At 34.7% G+C, this 16157-nt stretch overlaps 2 protein-coding genes across 3 annotated transcripts; one reads left to right on the top strand and one right to left on the bottom strand.

The window, feature by feature from the left end:
• The first annotated feature begins 593 nt into the window (after nucleotides 1–593).
• Nucleotides 594–3253, top strand: LOC110886839 (uncharacterized protein At1g66480). 2 transcript variants are annotated; one of them, XM_022134689.2, is made up of 2 exons: nucleotides 594–1255; nucleotides 2979–3253. In XM_022134689.2, the coding sequence occupies exons 1-2, from the start codon at nucleotides 664–666 to the stop codon at nucleotides 2993–2995; spliced, it is 609 nt and encodes a 202-aa protein (XP_021990381.1). In that variant the 5' UTR covers nucleotides 594–663; the 3' UTR covers nucleotides 2996–3253. The 2 variants fall into 2 exon arrangements, with proteins under 2 accessions (XP_021990381.1, XP_021990380.1); XM_022134688.2 differs by having other exon boundaries at nucleotides 597–1263.
• A 2918-nt stretch (nucleotides 3254–6171) lies between these two features.
• On the bottom strand, nucleotides 6172–14811 carry LOC110886840 (putative 1-phosphatidylinositol-3-phosphate 5-kinase FAB1C). The gene is made up of 10 exons (XM_022134691.2): nucleotides 13651–14811; nucleotides 12839–13573; nucleotides 12613–12766; nucleotides 12183–12527; nucleotides 11323–11832; nucleotides 10389–10720; nucleotides 9640–9766; nucleotides 7750–9237; nucleotides 6771–7037; nucleotides 6172–6648 (listed from the first exon to the last, which is right to left on the bottom strand). The coding sequence occupies exons 1-10, from the start codon at nucleotides 13869–13871 to the stop codon at nucleotides 6394–6396; spliced, it is 4434 nt and encodes a 1477-aa protein (XP_021990383.1). The 5' UTR covers nucleotides 13872–14811; the 3' UTR covers nucleotides 6172–6393.
• Between the last annotated feature and the right edge of the window lie 1346 nt (nucleotides 14812–16157).

Here is a 16157-nt window from a genome sequence, read left to right as displayed (position 1 = left end):
GGCGGGGGTGTCCGATCCCCTGAACTTTTCGCTCAGTAGTGTTATGTATGTACGTTTCGTATAAATTTTTTTAGGTATATACGTTTTCGACGTCCCGGTTTTATAAAAAAAATTAGGTATATACTTTTAGGTCCGATGACTTCCGACCTCCAATGGAAATTTTCAAGCTTCGCCAATCATCTGCCATAACTACTAGGTACATGTATTATTCCTAATTTCCTACATATATTCCATTAATAGTCGTTCATAACATATGTTTTTTACTTTAACGCTTTAATTTGTGGCCACTAATTAATTTCTATCATAACACGTTAATTAATAATTATAATTATTATTTTTCGTTTGTATCTGTCATTCTGTCTTATTTCTTTACACATCATAAAGCAAATCTATCAAATAAAAATATGAGTTAAGCATTCTTATGTTTTAGTTTTTTCTTTTTTTTTTTTTTTTTTTTTTTTTTTTCTGAACGGATGTTACGTTTTAGTTCGATTAAGTTTTTGAATATGGGAACACATTTCATAATAAAATATTAGCACTCTTTATTTGACCCTAACAAACAAATATACAACTATATATTCATCATTTCCCTCCCATATCACCATTCCACCTTCCGTTCTTATTACAAGTTTAAACTTCAAAGAAAAAAATAACTATTAAAAAATGGGAAATAGTTTAGGAGCCAAAAAGAAGAGTGCAACAATCATGAAAATAACCGGAGAAGCAATGAAGATAAAGACTCCAGCGACCGCTCTCGATGTGACAAAGGACCACCCGGGTCTCGTGTTATTGGATTCGGAGATGGTGAAGCATTATGGGGTCCGAGCGAAGCCGTTGGAGCCACAAGAAGAGCTCAAGGCTAAGCGCCTTTACTTCTTGGTTGAGTTGCCTAAGCTTCCGGAAGATAAAGGGCCTAGGAGGGTCCAGTCTGGGATAAATATGAGCGCCAAGGACCGGCTCGAGAGCCTTATGCTGGCTCGGAGATCAGCGTCCGATTTGTCATACATGAAAGCACCAAGCATTGCAGCTATAAATGGTGATTCCGAATTTTCAGGGATTCTCAGGGACGGCCCTGGTGCTGGTTCTGACTCATTTAGGGTGAAGTTGAGGTTGCCCAAGGCGGAGGTGGAGAGGTTGATGAAAGAGAGTAAAGACCGGTCAGACGCGGCTGAAAAGATTATGAAACTTTGTATGGAGAAAGACGGTGGCGCTGGCGGCGGTGGTGGTGCAACGACGGAGGGACGAAGGAGACAAGGTCGTGGGGTACGTTTTTTTTTATATCTTAGTGGGTGTTTTTGTTTATGAAGTTATATTTGTTTATTTGGTGTGTTTACAAGTAGACAATAAGTTTAGGTTTTAGGGGCTCAAATAATACATTAAAAATATAAAAGTCAAAATGTTTTGATAATGCGTAAAACGGGCACTTGACAAAAAGTTTACAAGAATATTTAAATTGAAATTTTCATGATATTGCCATGTGATTCCATAATAGTTGGCCGGTCTTCTTGAAACACCCGTTGACCCAGCTTTTGTTTTTGCCTTTGACCTTTGATTATATTGCTTTAATTTACTCCATGTTCATCGCTAAAAAATAATCCGTCAAAGAGAAATTACATTACATCGAAAAAAAATGGTAATAAGTTGTGCTGCTAACTCTTTTACATTGAAAATTACTCTCTTAATATATAAATATCATAGTTAAGTATAGGGATCAAATTTCATCACAATAATTTATCGCTAAATGCCTAAATATGAAACTGAAATTTGGACAGTGGGGGGAAGAAAAGGGGTTAGTTAAAAACAGTTATAATAAACCATAGCAAATTTACTCAGTTTATTGATGTTTAAAAGTTATATTAATAAGATTACATATGCCTACATTACATTATTTGAAAAAAAGATAACTTTTTACAACATTAATTATAGCAATCATTATTTAGTTCCTTTTTAAATAAATTGAAAAATATTCATAATTTGACATACACAAGTTAACATGTTCCTTTTTAAATAAATTGAAAAATGAAAAATGTTCATAATTTGACATACACAAGTTAACATGTTCGATGCTTACTTTATGTACATGCAAAAATATAATAATTAATGGAGTAGTGATTAGGGGAAATTAAAAAAGGTATGTTTTCTAAACATAAATTATATTTTTTAATCAACCAAGTTAATAAGATATACAAATTATATATTAAAAGAAATAGAATCAAATAATACTAATTTATTATTGTTAAAAGTCGTAACAACTCGTAAGTCATAAATTGTTGGGTGATTGAAGTACCAAGTCTTGTAGTAAACATGGCTTCCTGTCAAAAGGCTCTGGAAGGTTTTGTTAACATTACCTTTATTTTGTCAAAAGTAATTATTTTTTGTCAAGCTATTATTAATAATTCACACAGTTTTTCCATATAACTTTCTTTCGATCATTTTTAACTTTAAAATATAATGTATATTAGGGGTATGGACATTTAATAGGATACGAGGATGCGACACGACTATAATAACGAATTTACTGGTTTGAGTTTAGTCTAATCTATGGTTTGTGAAAGAATAAAATTTAATACGATTTTCGAGCTAAACGATTTATTTTTATATCCATTGGCGGAGGTTAATGGTGGCCCGGGGGTCCCCTGACCCCACCGATTTTTTGCTCGTAGTGTTAATTTTACCGAAAATTTCCGAAATTTTAGTGTAAAATATTATATTTTTAAGAGTCCGGCCCCCACCGATTTGGATTTTGAGAGTCCGGCCCCCACCGAATTTTTATTCAAGCTCCGCCACTGTTTTATATCAATCCATGGAAATTCATGGCGTGTTAAAGTTCATATGCCGGACATGATTTTTAAGTTCATGTCGTGTTCGGGTTCATCTCATGCTTAACCCAGACCTATTTATTATTTATTACCCTAAAATATATAATATTGATTCTTAGATGATATTGTAAATTAATTAGTATCTGTTTGGGTTTGCAGAAAAGAGTGGGATTTAGTGAGGAACTAGAACAAACATGGATATGAAAATAAGCAGCAAACAAGTACACAGCAGCCATGCAGAGTGATGTTCTTTCTCTCTTTTCTCCTTCTGTATATGATTCATATTATATTTCTAGTATGAATCAATGTATAAATCATTAGTTTGTAACTCATTCTTTATCTTTCCTTTTTATGCTAGCTCTCTAGTGCTGTGGAATTTATTCTTGTAATAACAGTTTGATCAATATATATTCTGATCTCAATTTCCTTTATAATATTGTTCACCTCAGTTTACATCATCTCTTAACCACTACTAACTAGTGGATTACACGCTCTTCATAGCGGGTTTTCAGTCGGTCTCGGTTCAGTATGATACAGTACCGGCACTTGGTATAGCAACCAAAAGTGATATGTCCAACATGATATCGGCACGCGTTTTACGTCAATCGAAAACCATAAAACAGATTTACATAAGTTGTATCGTTGTAGCGTGTAAATTAGCGTTTGAATATACGATTAACTGTAAAAAAAAAAAAAAGAAAAAAAAGTGTTTATAAATCCAAATTGTATAAACTACTTATTTGTATACCACATTTCATGGTTTTTAAGTATTAAGTAATACACTTGGTGAATAAATAATACAATGTGAAAAAGGAAATAAATCATAAATCTCTAAATAGTTCTCTATACAGATAAAAATATTCCTACGTTTTACCCAAAAATGTATAAATAAGTACTTTGAGCAGTAAGTGTCCAGTGGTGGTGCAGGTTCAAAAAATATTATGCGTTTAAATTCTTAAAGTCATGTGATATTTAGGTGTAAAGAGTTATTGCTAAAAAAGTGTCAAACGTGTATTAACCATTAGAGCATCATCAAAGCCTCGTTCGTAAGTCATCCGGATGTAGACTTGGCATTTGGGAAGCATTTGAGGTGAGGGATTCATGATTTCGCCTGAGATCTTGGATGGATGTAATTTGGGCTTGTGGGTGTTTGCGTTGTCCATGCATCGGACGAGAGTTTGTGTGTATGCATACTTGCAAAGCGGGTTAGACCCGCGCTTCGCGGCGGGCAACAGTCCTATTTATAATAAAACTTGAAAAAATGTATACGTAAAAAAAATTTAAACAACAGTATATTCGAAGGACGAATTCACTTTCTTTTTGAATCTAACATACTTGAAAAGATAAAGGCTTACAAATTGCGAAGAATTATTTAGTTTTTTTTTTCTAAATGAAAGCGATTATTGAACGATTCATTCCAATTACCAGGGCAAATTACATAAGGATAGCAGGTAGACGAGCAAAAACTGCTCCGCCATCCCCTTCTGAATAGAAAACCCTAATCTACTAAAAACAAAGTCTCGCCCCTGAGGGGTCGAAAAGTTACTGTGAACCACATGATTCATTCCAATCACCAGGGCAAATTAAATGAAATATAGGTTTCATATTATAAAAAAAGTTATATTTAAATAATTTGATATGATTTTTTGTCAAACAAAAAAAAAAGTTACAAATATTTTCAATAAAAAAAGTAGAACACATATAACATGTAAAAGAGTAAATTACGTTTTTGGCCCTTGTGGTTATATCACTTTTACTATATTAGCCCAAAATAAGAATTTTTAACATATCTGCCCTCATGGTCTCTATAACTAACCATTTTGGCCCCTAAGTTTTTGGTGGGGGGTTTAAGTTTTTGGTGGTGGTGGATGTTTAAGTTTTTTTTTTTTTTTTTTTTTTGTGTATTGGATTTTTTTAGAAGCATTTGTACCCTTCTTATAATTAGAATCCTTTGTGTTTGATCCTAATCCCATAACACAAATCATACTTACTGTAAGGAAAGGAATTTTTTGGTTAACCAACGAATAATAAAAGGTTATATTAATTAACAAAAACATTAGACAACTCATAACACAAATCATACTTACGGTTGTAAACACAACATAAAATGAGAAATTAGAAAGAATATATTAAATAAAAGAATTATTGGATTTTATCACACTTAACTATTGGGTATTGGTTGCTGTCACTCCCAACTATCACTTTGACTCCAATCACTCTCAACTTAACATTTTGTGTGTTGTGTCACTCCGAAGCTTACTTGACAACAAGTTTTGCTCTGTTATTGTTGTGAAATCCCTTAATTATGACATCTTCTGTGTTCCGATTTGGATGTTGCTACACCTGATTTGTAGAAACTCTTGTAGAATGGTTAACTCCGGAGTGACACAACAAACAAAGTGTTAAGTTGGGAGTGGTGGGAGTTAAAGTGATAGTTGGTAGTGACAGCAACCGATACCCAATATTTAAGAGTGATAAAATCCAATAACCCTAAATAAAAAAGCACATCCATATTAGTTTAATAACCAAGTAAATGCATAATAACAACAAAGTTAGGCGCAATTCCAATTTTCTATATCGGAATATCAATAAAAAAAATTAACGCAACTACATATTTAAGTTTTTTTTTTAAATAAAAAAAAACTGAACAACAAAAGTTATAAGAAAAAAATTGTCAGGTTAAAAACACATATTATTTATAGTATAATGTGTATAGCTGAAATTTAATATATAAAACAAAAGGGAAGAAAGAAAGTCAAGATATGTAACTAAAACCTTAAAAAAAAGTCAAGATTACTATTCACTAATGGACAAAAGTTATAAGAAAAAAAAAAATCAAATTATCAGGTTAAAAACGTATATTATTTATAGCATAAGATGTGTAATTAAAACTTAAAAAGAAAGAAAGAAAGTCAAGGTATGTAATTTGATATTGCTTGCACGCGAATCACGCGTTATTTCAGAAAATGGAGACTGAAGAGATATAATCAAGCACCACTTTGTTGGTTCATATTACACCATTGGTCACACCAGTCTCATGTGAGGTCATTATCTAGGTAATGTAGTCATGGGCTGTTGATGAAGGTGGTGGCAATTACATCTCTAAAGTTATAGATAGATATAAAGACTCTTTGTAACACACTCCACATGGCTAGTTCAACATCATCAAGCCACCACTACAGAAAGCAAGAAGACAAATCTTGAAAAAAAAAGTTCCATTATCATCAACAAAGCTTTGCCTTCTTTTTCAATTGGTAGGTTATGACCATGTTTCTTTTTAGTTGAAAAAATAATAATTATTATTTCTTATGTTTAAAAAAGTAAAAAGGTCAAAAGTGAAGCTGCCAAATACTTGAGGGTCCATTTTTGTGATTCCATTATCAAAAAAGAAAGTCTTGACAAAGGCTACCCCATGTGCACATGTACATGTACAACTTCTTTCAATGGTGATATAAAGCCAATGAGCTTTTAACCAAGTACATTTGTATACAAAATTTAACCTATCAAAGGGTAAAATCTACCCTAAAGTACATATAAAGTTACAATCTTTATCTTATCCCATGATCACCCTTTTTCATGATGACCATTGTTCCGGGACGGTTAGAAAATAACTTGTCATCGCTTTTCGAAATCTTTTCTTGTACTGTTTTGGAGAAATAATGGTTGGTGTAGCGTTCTTCGGCCCGCCTAGGATCCCGGATGCTTTAACCCATGTTTCTAAATGCTTGTCCCATGTATATTGTCTCATGAAATCAATGATTCCCAAAACAAGTTCTTTCCTTTCCTCGTCCACTCCAACTAGCAACGAGTAATCTATCACATCAATCGACTGCACAACAACGCGAATCATATTTTTAAATTATAATGGTAAAAGGTATAGTCAACGTTACTGACACGTTCTGTGCCACGTCATCATTTTGACCAGATTGCGTAAAGTGGTAAAAAACTTACTGCTAAGAAGGAAGTGTCATTCCAGACAGCTCTTTCGAGGGTTCTCTTAGCTTTACTTCCAAGAAATATGGGATTTGTACGCAACGCTTCCAATAAATTCATATCCAAAAGCGTTTTATTCGTTCCTGTTGTATCTGAGTTGTAACGAGACCTTGATGACCCTTTTAGATCATAAACCCGCGAAATATTTCTCTTAAAAAACACATTTTCCATCACCAAAACATTCATTTTTGCTTCTTTCCCAGCTCTTAAGTGTTTAACTGTCACCTGTCAATTGGCATCATACCTTCTTTGATCAGAATCTATATAACCGAACAAACACAAACTATGTTTAAAAATTATGTGTTCATGAACACTTACCGAACGAGATTTTATGTTCGTGTTCGTTTCTTAAGGACATGAACGTGTTCGTGTTCATTTGTGTCCGTTTGTTAATTTTAGGCAAGGCAACCATCGAAAACGAACGTTGATGAACACAAATGGAAACAAACGAACACAAACAAGTGTTCATGAACATAATATATAATACACTAACACTTATTAAATATTTTATTTGTCGGAATTTTGGGGTATTTAAATAAACTATAAAAACTAAAAACAATAAAGAACTATGAAACACAATCGAACATAAATGAACACGTTCACGAACATCAATGAACGAACGCGGCCTCTGTTCATGTCCGTTCATTCAACTAAACGAACAAAATTTCTTGTTCATGTCCGTTTGTTTAATAAACGAACAAACACAAACGAATTTCCCGCCGAACGGTTCAGGAGCTGTTCGTTGAACATTTAGTTTGGTTGCAACCCAAAATTTATGACTACAAATTAACGAAATTTCTTATTCATGTCCGTTTGTTTAATAAACGAACAAACACAAACGAATGTCCCGCCGAACGGTTCATGAACTGTTCGTTGAACGTTTAGTTTGGTTGCAACCCTAAATTTATGACTACAAAATACAGAAAAGAAAAAAAACCTGATAAATTCCCAAGATCTTTGCTAGACATGTCGGACTTCCCGAGTTTAAAGAATCCATCAAATATTTAAAATATTCCGGTGCGAATTCTTCGAACGATTCAAGTTCAGTTTTCGTAACTTGTTTTATTATAAACCGTTCATCTAAAGATTTCGCAAAATAAACGTTACTTTTCCCTCCTTGTGCACTCCATCTTTTGCAACGGCTTAACGACCGAACATAATCCATTTCATTCGGACAACATTTCTCTCTAAGCAAATCAAACTGTTTAGCGTAATAACACGTCACCGAGAATTTAACCTTCCCATCAGCACCAGATTCATCCTCAAAAGGAATGGTTACATGATTAGAGCTTTTTCGATCCATGAACAACGGCCCGATTGCAGATGACGGGTCTTCTGACCCGTAGCTTCCGTAATGAGTGTAATCTTGATCAATGGTTGTAAACGACTGCCACGTTGTCATGCTTGAAGCAACCGAACTATTTCGACTGAGACTAATCTTATCGGTGACCCAATCTTGGTGTTCTTTTGACGTAAGAGCGTACGAGATTATACTAGTGGGCTCGTTGTCGTAAACCGCCATTACTATGTCTCGTTGACCACCGTTCGGAATCATTAAACGTGCACCTTCCGGAAGGAAAGTCGGTCGGGTGGTTAGCAAGAAATCAAGATTATTAGTATTGTTATTATTATTATTATTATCTTCACCGGGAAACGCTTGTGAATAACATCTTCTTTGTAAGTTATGAACCGGATCTCTAACCATATGAACGTAATCTCCCGAAGCATGAAAAGATCGAAGTGTCGAAAGATGTAACGGTGATCCTTTTTTAATTCTTTCTTGCTGTCGAATTGCAGAATCGAACGAATAGACCCGAACAGGTGACGGAGATAGCCTACTGAGAAGATGGTTTGCGGTTGGATTCGAAGATCTGGTTCCGGCCCATGCTGAGTCGATTTTATCTGATAAGACTGATGCTGCTGACGGAGCGCGTTCCAGTGATGACACGTGGTCGGTATCGGTTTGAATTTCGTCCTTTTTGCAGAGATCATAAGACGTTGATAGTGAATCAGAAACATTATCAGATCCTTCGTTTTGTTCGGTTTGATTCGATTCCGGTTCCAACGAGTAAACGGTGTCCTCGGGAATGGAATCGCTTCTACATGTTGAAGAATCGTGATTCGGTTTCAACTTGGAAGTTCTTCCGTAGAGATTTAGTGAAGAGATTCGCCGATCCCAGAAATGCATATCGATCATAAGTGAATGTCGCAAACGGTTAAGTTCAAAAACGTCAATTTCAGTCCCGTTTTCTTCACCACAAGATTGAAGCAGATCAATGTAATCGTATCTTTCTTTAATTAGCTGATCCTTTAACTCGCCAATATGGTTACTTAACTCGTCTGAATCGGGTAACTCATTCTTTGCTTCAATCCCGTTTAGCACATGAAGCAACTCTTCGTATAAAGCTTCTAACTTGTTCAAAAGCTGATGACCGCAAAAAGAAAATATTTAAGCGAAAACACAGTTTAAAATCAAGAAATTAGCAGAATTAGATCGAAGAGTTAATTACTGTTTTCGTCCCTGTGGTTTGTCAAAAATCACTATTTCAGTCCATTAGTTTAAAAATTGCGATTTCAGTCCCTATGGTTTCACTTTCGTAACCATTTCAGTCCCTGTGGTTTCACTTCCGTAACCATTTCAGTCCATTATTCTGTTAAGTACGGGGACTGAAATGGTTACAAGGTGGACTGAAATGTTACGAAAGTGAAACCACAGGGACTGAACTCGCAATTTTTTAACTAATGGACTGAAATAGTGATTTTTGACAAACCACAGGGACGAAAACAGTAATTAACTCTAGATCGAATATATAATATATGTATGTACCTCTGCAACTTCTTTCTTTAACCAATCTTGTTGAAAATGGTAACCAAATTGAAGAACAGGTGGAGGTAAATGAACGGAAAGAATATCGATAGGAGAGTAGCGGAAAAACGCAACCATATTCCCCATTCTGTAGCAATTAGAAGTTCAATAAATCACACGTGAACAAACAAGTAGGGGTGTGCACGGTTCAGTTTGGTTTTGGTTTCGGTTTTTTTTTCTATTTTAGCAACGGTTCGGTTTGGTTTTTTGGAACAAAATTACGTAAGATTCAAAAACAAAAAGTATAATTCGAGATTTAATAATCTTTCTTAGATGTTTACATTTAGGTTATTATATTCAACATTTTTAATTAATACTGTTCAGAGAAACCTAACCTTTTAATCTATTTTCATGTTTCTCCGAAGTTTTTATTACGACATTTTCTTTTATAATATTTGAAAATCATTTAACTTTTATATTAAAGTTTGTTATTGCTTCTAAACAATTGATAAATTATTTCAAAGATAAATAAACATGTTAATTTCTTATTATAAATACCTGACATTCAAGAATAAAATTAATAATTCCTAAATCAATATATAACAAACATTAATAAAATGATTTTTAGGTTATTCGGTTCGGTTTTATCCCGTTTGGTTTCTCCGGTTCACTTAAATTGGTTTTTTCGGTTTCGGTTCGGTCTTTTCGGTTTTCTGCTAACCCCTACAAACAAGTGTATAAATTTTTATAATAAAAGTATGTATTATTACCCGTAGAATCGAAGGCAGTCTCGTTGAAGAGAATGGCCACAGCTAGCAACACGATTAGCCGTTGCGTGATTTGAAAAACTAAGTTCTAGAAACTTCCCTAGTGAGAGACCCCAAGCGGCATCAGACATGATTACTCTGTGATTTGCGGGCGGGACCCCGTCAACCGGGGTACATCTTAAACAACGGTGCCACATCCATATTTTTCCATCTTTTTCCCCAGATAGTTTTAGTGACCGAAGCCGTCTAACGTTAATTGTTAAATTGCCCTGCTGGTGAGTGTAGCATGTCACATGGGCTTCGGCTGGTTCTTTACAAAACGGACACAACGATGTCTGAAAAAATAAAAAAAATAAAATAAAAAAAAGTTGTAAAACTTTCGATCTTTATGAAGCAAATGTAAGTAAAGATAATAACAGAATCTAAATGCAAGAAAACCGATGAAAAAAGAATTGTAAAGCTTTAATCTTTTTCATCGAATCGAATAACGAATGTTTGAATTACTCGAATCGAATTTTTTGAATAACTTTTTGTTTTTGCTTGAATTCGAATATTTCGATAAAAAACTGGACAATTCATATTCGAATTAAAATGCCAATTCAAATTCGATTAAAAAATTGAATTCGAATAAATTCGTTTTAATTCAAATTCATTTAAAATAGGTAAATTCGTTATGAGCTATTTTAGGACTTGTATTACATTTATAGGTTGATTTATACTATAGCCCGAATTAAGCTTATACGTGTATATTATATATAAATATAATAAATAAATTTGTACGATTCGAATTCAAAACTATAAACTCGTATTCGATTTACGGCACTCGAATTTGAATTCTTGACAACCGATTCAAATCGAGTCAAATTTCGAATTTTCAAATTTTCGAATTTTCGAATCGAATTCCGAACACCTATAGTAGAAAGCAAACTGAACTTACCTGATTAAAAAGATCATCTTGAAGGTATCTCCCAAGTGGTTTATCAAACAAACCATAGAATTTAATTCTCAATAGTCTCGAGCGTTCACATACAGTTCCATTTAACACACAGTGGCTAGAAAACGATACTAATATACTCTGATGATTATCGGCGGCGGAATAATATTCATCCGAAGCATCAATCACTTCGGTTTTCTCAATCTTTATCTCTTCTTGATCTTCAGAAGCTTCTAGATCATTGTCTAATAAACTAGAAACTATTTCAACGTCTCTATCCTCCACGGGGGAAAAGCTTTGATCCTCGGTAACTTCTAAAATAGACAAAGAACTGTCATCTTTTGTCGCTTCTGATTCGACTACGAAGGGCATTTTAGTCATTTTAGGTAGACTAGCACCCTCATCTGCCAAGAAAGAAGTTTCGAGCGATAAATGATAAGCTGCAAAGATTGCATACTGTACAACATGTTTGACTCTCTTTAGTTCTTCACGAGATGCGCCTTTTAGCAAGACCTACAAAAAACCGCGGTAGATTTATTAATAAGAGCATAATGCACTAAAAATGTGTAAAGTACACGGATGGTCCCTATGGTTTGCACTTTGTGACGCATTTAGTCCCCAGCCAACAAATCTAAAGGTTTCAGCAGGTCCAAGTTAGGGACTAAATGCGTTACAAAGTGCAAACCACAAGGACTACCCATGTACATTTGAAAAAAGTTGGGAATAAATGTGTTACAAAGTGCAAACCACAAGGACCATCCATGTACTTTTTGGAAAGCTAGGGACCAAATCCAAAATTTTGGTAAATCGCAGGGACTATCCGTGTACTTAAATCAAATACTTACAAAAACAAGAAAACTTACTGTGCAACCCAAACGCCTAGGACAACCCTCGAAAAACATTAAAGTTTTTAAAGGTTTCCTGTTGGATTGGTTGGCGATTTCGTGTTCTTCCGAGACTTTTTCCAATCTAAATAGCTCACATTGGCCTAACCGTGCTGTGGAAATATGAGCTATCGACGGAGTTATGGGAGCACCGGTGCATCTTGATACACGGTCCAATAACGACCGTTTAATGTTCGAAACTAAAGAGATATCCTTGGCTAAAAGATACTCTTGTGCGTATGAAGCTACACTCTTTTCCACCAATAACACGTTTGGACGATGAGCTTCGATTCTTGAAACGATCATCTTCAAATGATCCATTTCCTATTATAAAGAAAAAATAGACGCAATGTCACAAAGTTCACAAAATCATATAGTGGCAAATTTAGCACGATAGAAAAGTAAGAACCTGTTGAAGTAGTGTCTCGATAGACGATAGTTGATCTTGTGACCTATCGTACTCAAGTGCACCGCCTATCATAAGTAATCTTGCGTTCTTATATTGTGAAGTCATTCGTTTGTGTTTAATATTCTTTGTACAAACTACACCTTTCACAAATATGCTGCATAAAAATTAAGAGTTCATTTAGTTATTAAATCACTACTTGGATCTATGCAGTTAGTGATTTAATTACCTCTCAGTAGGACTTCCGGATGCTATACATTTAATCTTTACGTAATCACCGGGATCCATACTTCCACCTCTACTTGTATCCGGTTTCACAAAGTTCGCAGCTTGCCATGCTAACGACGTAATTACGTCAAGCCACTTTTCCGTTGAGTTGAACTCCGATTGCAATAATTGCGACACGAGAGCCTGAAAATGCCCCTGGACTACACTTTTCAACGGCTCCTGATGTTCCTCATTCGGTTTATCCGTCATTAGACTTTCACTAACAGAAAACTCACCATTTGAGTCTCCAACTTCATCATCGTCATCCGCAGCATACGAAAAGAAATTGTTATCTGTTTCACTGTTTTCGTCATCCGGTGGTGGAGGAAACCAGATCCGATCATTGGTTTCGAAATCTAACGGCTTACGTGACTTCTCACATCGCTCGTTAAATATAGAAAAATCATCGTACATCCCGTGTTCATGGCTTTTTAAAACAGCCATGTGTTGTTCTTGATCGAACGAACCGTCGTTTGATGATCTCGGTGTTCCTTGATCATCTGAATGTACACAGCTTCTAATCCTATTCGACGCAATTTGAATCCTCGAAGGACTGTCGGACGGGCTCGAACCGACCGACATAAAACTGTTAAACTCATGTCTAGTACTAACACTACTTGAATCTACATCCGATGTATCGAGACTATACGGACTGAAAAAGTTCTTTGCCGAATCCTCCGCTTCATCTTCGTCACTTCTGCAATTTAAATCAACCAAAACTCACAATCCATAATCCGAATATAGTTTGATGTATGGGAATTATGATATACCTACCTGGCTGCCGCGAGGCGTACGGATACTGCTTGCAATGACCGCCCATCGAACCGATCGCCAATGCAATTTAACGACGGTGGATCGGGGCTTTGGCGGGATGAATCGGAAGCATCGACTTTATCATCGCCGACATTTTGTGTAATATCAATATTAGCACAATCTTTACAATACTCAGAAACTCTGATTTCACATTGGCAACACATGTTATCACCATCCGCCATTCCGATGGATCCGACAAGATCCAAATTCGAAGATCCAACTAAAAAGGATCCGATAACCCGATTCTTGAAACACAAAAGACTTATTTGTAACCCAAAAGCTGAAAATCAAGTTGGGTTTTGTGGCTGTTACACAAAGTGTTGGAAGTTAAGTATAAGATAAAGGTTTTTATGTATTTTTTTTTTTTTTTTTTTTTTTGTAAAAAGGTAAGATTCATACAAGGAATAAAAAGTCTCCTTTGGAATCAGAAAGCATCTCAAAGGAGAAATAAAATTATAAATAATATTTACACAGATCCTGTTTCTCACTATAATCAAACATATCACAACAAATCAGATATCCAATTCAATTAAAGAAACAAGTATGACTTTCACTTTTTTTTTCCTAATTAATCCAGAAGATCCAAACCCTAATCCCCAAATTCCCAACATCAAAATCAAGCATCAATTTCACCCTAAAAATTAGGGGATTTCAAGCAGTCGTAACAAGATTCAACTCAATCAAACAGTGAACACGACAAACCAAACAAAACCCACAAAAAAATTTCAAATTTTTCTAGGGTTTTAAGTATCAAATCTTGTAATTGGTGATCAAGAAAGATGGGTTAAAAGAAGAGAAAAGATTGAGTAAGAAAAAGGGTATCTTCGAGATTGATGAAGTGTTGAATGAATTGGGTTGCTTTTTGATGAGCAAATACAGCAATCTTTGCTTTCCCCATATCGCGGCAATGCTTTCATGTTCATTACTCAACCGCATTTAAAATACACACACACGCACATACATAATACACTGTATCTATCTTCTTGTTCATTTAGTGTGGTGATTGTGTGTGTGCGTGTGTGAACACACGTGTGTGTGTGTGTGTGTGTGTGTGTGTGTGTGTGTGAAGTTATGGTGTCTTTCTGCAACTATTGGTTTCCTGCAATTGATGTGTTAATATTATGTTAAAGAGGGTTTATGTGAATGTAATGATAAATGAAAGTGAAAACCTTACCTTTTTGAAAAGTTGCAATTTAGCCCATGGGTTTTGAAAAGAAGTTGTCTTTGGCTCTTATTGGTTTTACTTTTATCAAGAGGATGCTTGTATTGCCTATGTTTGTACCTAAGACCAAGGGCGTAGCTTTGTGAGGGCAGGAGGGGGCGGCCAACCCCTCAAACTTTTCGCTCATTAGTGGAGAGTATATAGTTTTCGTATAGAAATGTTTAAGTATATACGTTTTTGACCCTCCGGTTTTATAGAAATTTTTGGTATATACGTTTTCGATCTTCCGGTCGGAAATCTCAAGCTTTGCCACTGGCTAAGACCTCTGTTCTAAGAGACATGTGCTTCTATTAAGTAAGCTAACCCGCATTAGTGTGTTGATCTGTTATATTCTAACCTTTTTATACTTAGAGCTAAGAATTGTGTGATCGTATATGGGGTGGTTGCTGCTCATGGCATTATAGCCTAGTGACATTTTAGGGGTGAGATAAGGCTTAGGGATTATTAGATTCTGAGTTTGATTCCCACAAGGAGGTTTTATCTAGATTTATTGGGTTTCTTCTGAAATTTGTGTATATACATTATAGCCTAGTGGAGATGGATATGATCGGATGGTTCCACTGATAACACGGTGATACTGGTCTATCAGTTATCTGAATTTGTCGTTAAAAAAGATGGGTTGGCTGCTTGAAAACTCAGAGATAATTGAAAACATGTGGTATGTAAAAAAAAGAGTATTAAAAATTATTAATATTGTTTATTACCTCATAAAGTTTTTATACAGATAACTGAAAGATAATTGAAATTACATGGGTTTTAAGCAGAAAAAAATGATTTGAAAGTTTTGTAATTATTAACTATTGATAAGGTAAAGAAACCGTGATACAGTTTTATTTAATATAACTATTTTTTCGCGACTTAAAATCATACAAGCATTTTCAAAGTTTTAGTTACGTTAACTTTTAATATTGACATGAACTATTGTATTTTTAATGTTGTATTGAAGTGAATTTTTTTTAAAGTATTAAGCACCTATTTGACACGTAAATAACCGATCTGATATTTACATGTTAAAGTTAATTTTAACCTTCAGAAAGCGTAATTGTCTTAATAAATAACACTAGGTTGATAATCTGACACAAAAACATGTTATTTTTAAATTAATTTAATTTTGGTTATAACATTATTAGAGTTAAATTTACTACAAAAGGTGTTATGTTTGTCAATCATACAAAGGCCATTTAAAGATTTAAAAGGGTTTAAACTCTCCTTGGTGGTTGATACCACCATATGGGGCAAATCTGGA

The sequence above is a fragment of the Helianthus annuus genome, chromosome 12, assembly GCF_002127325.2.
Source record: "Helianthus annuus cultivar XRQ/B chromosome 12, HanXRQr2.0-SUNRISE, whole genome shotgun sequence".
In the NCBI taxonomy this organism is placed as follows: domain Eukaryota; kingdom Viridiplantae; phylum Streptophyta; class Magnoliopsida; order Asterales; family Asteraceae; genus Helianthus; species Helianthus annuus.
Note: the sequence above shows the minus strand (reverse complement) of the source record. Positions and strands in the feature narration are given on the sequence as shown.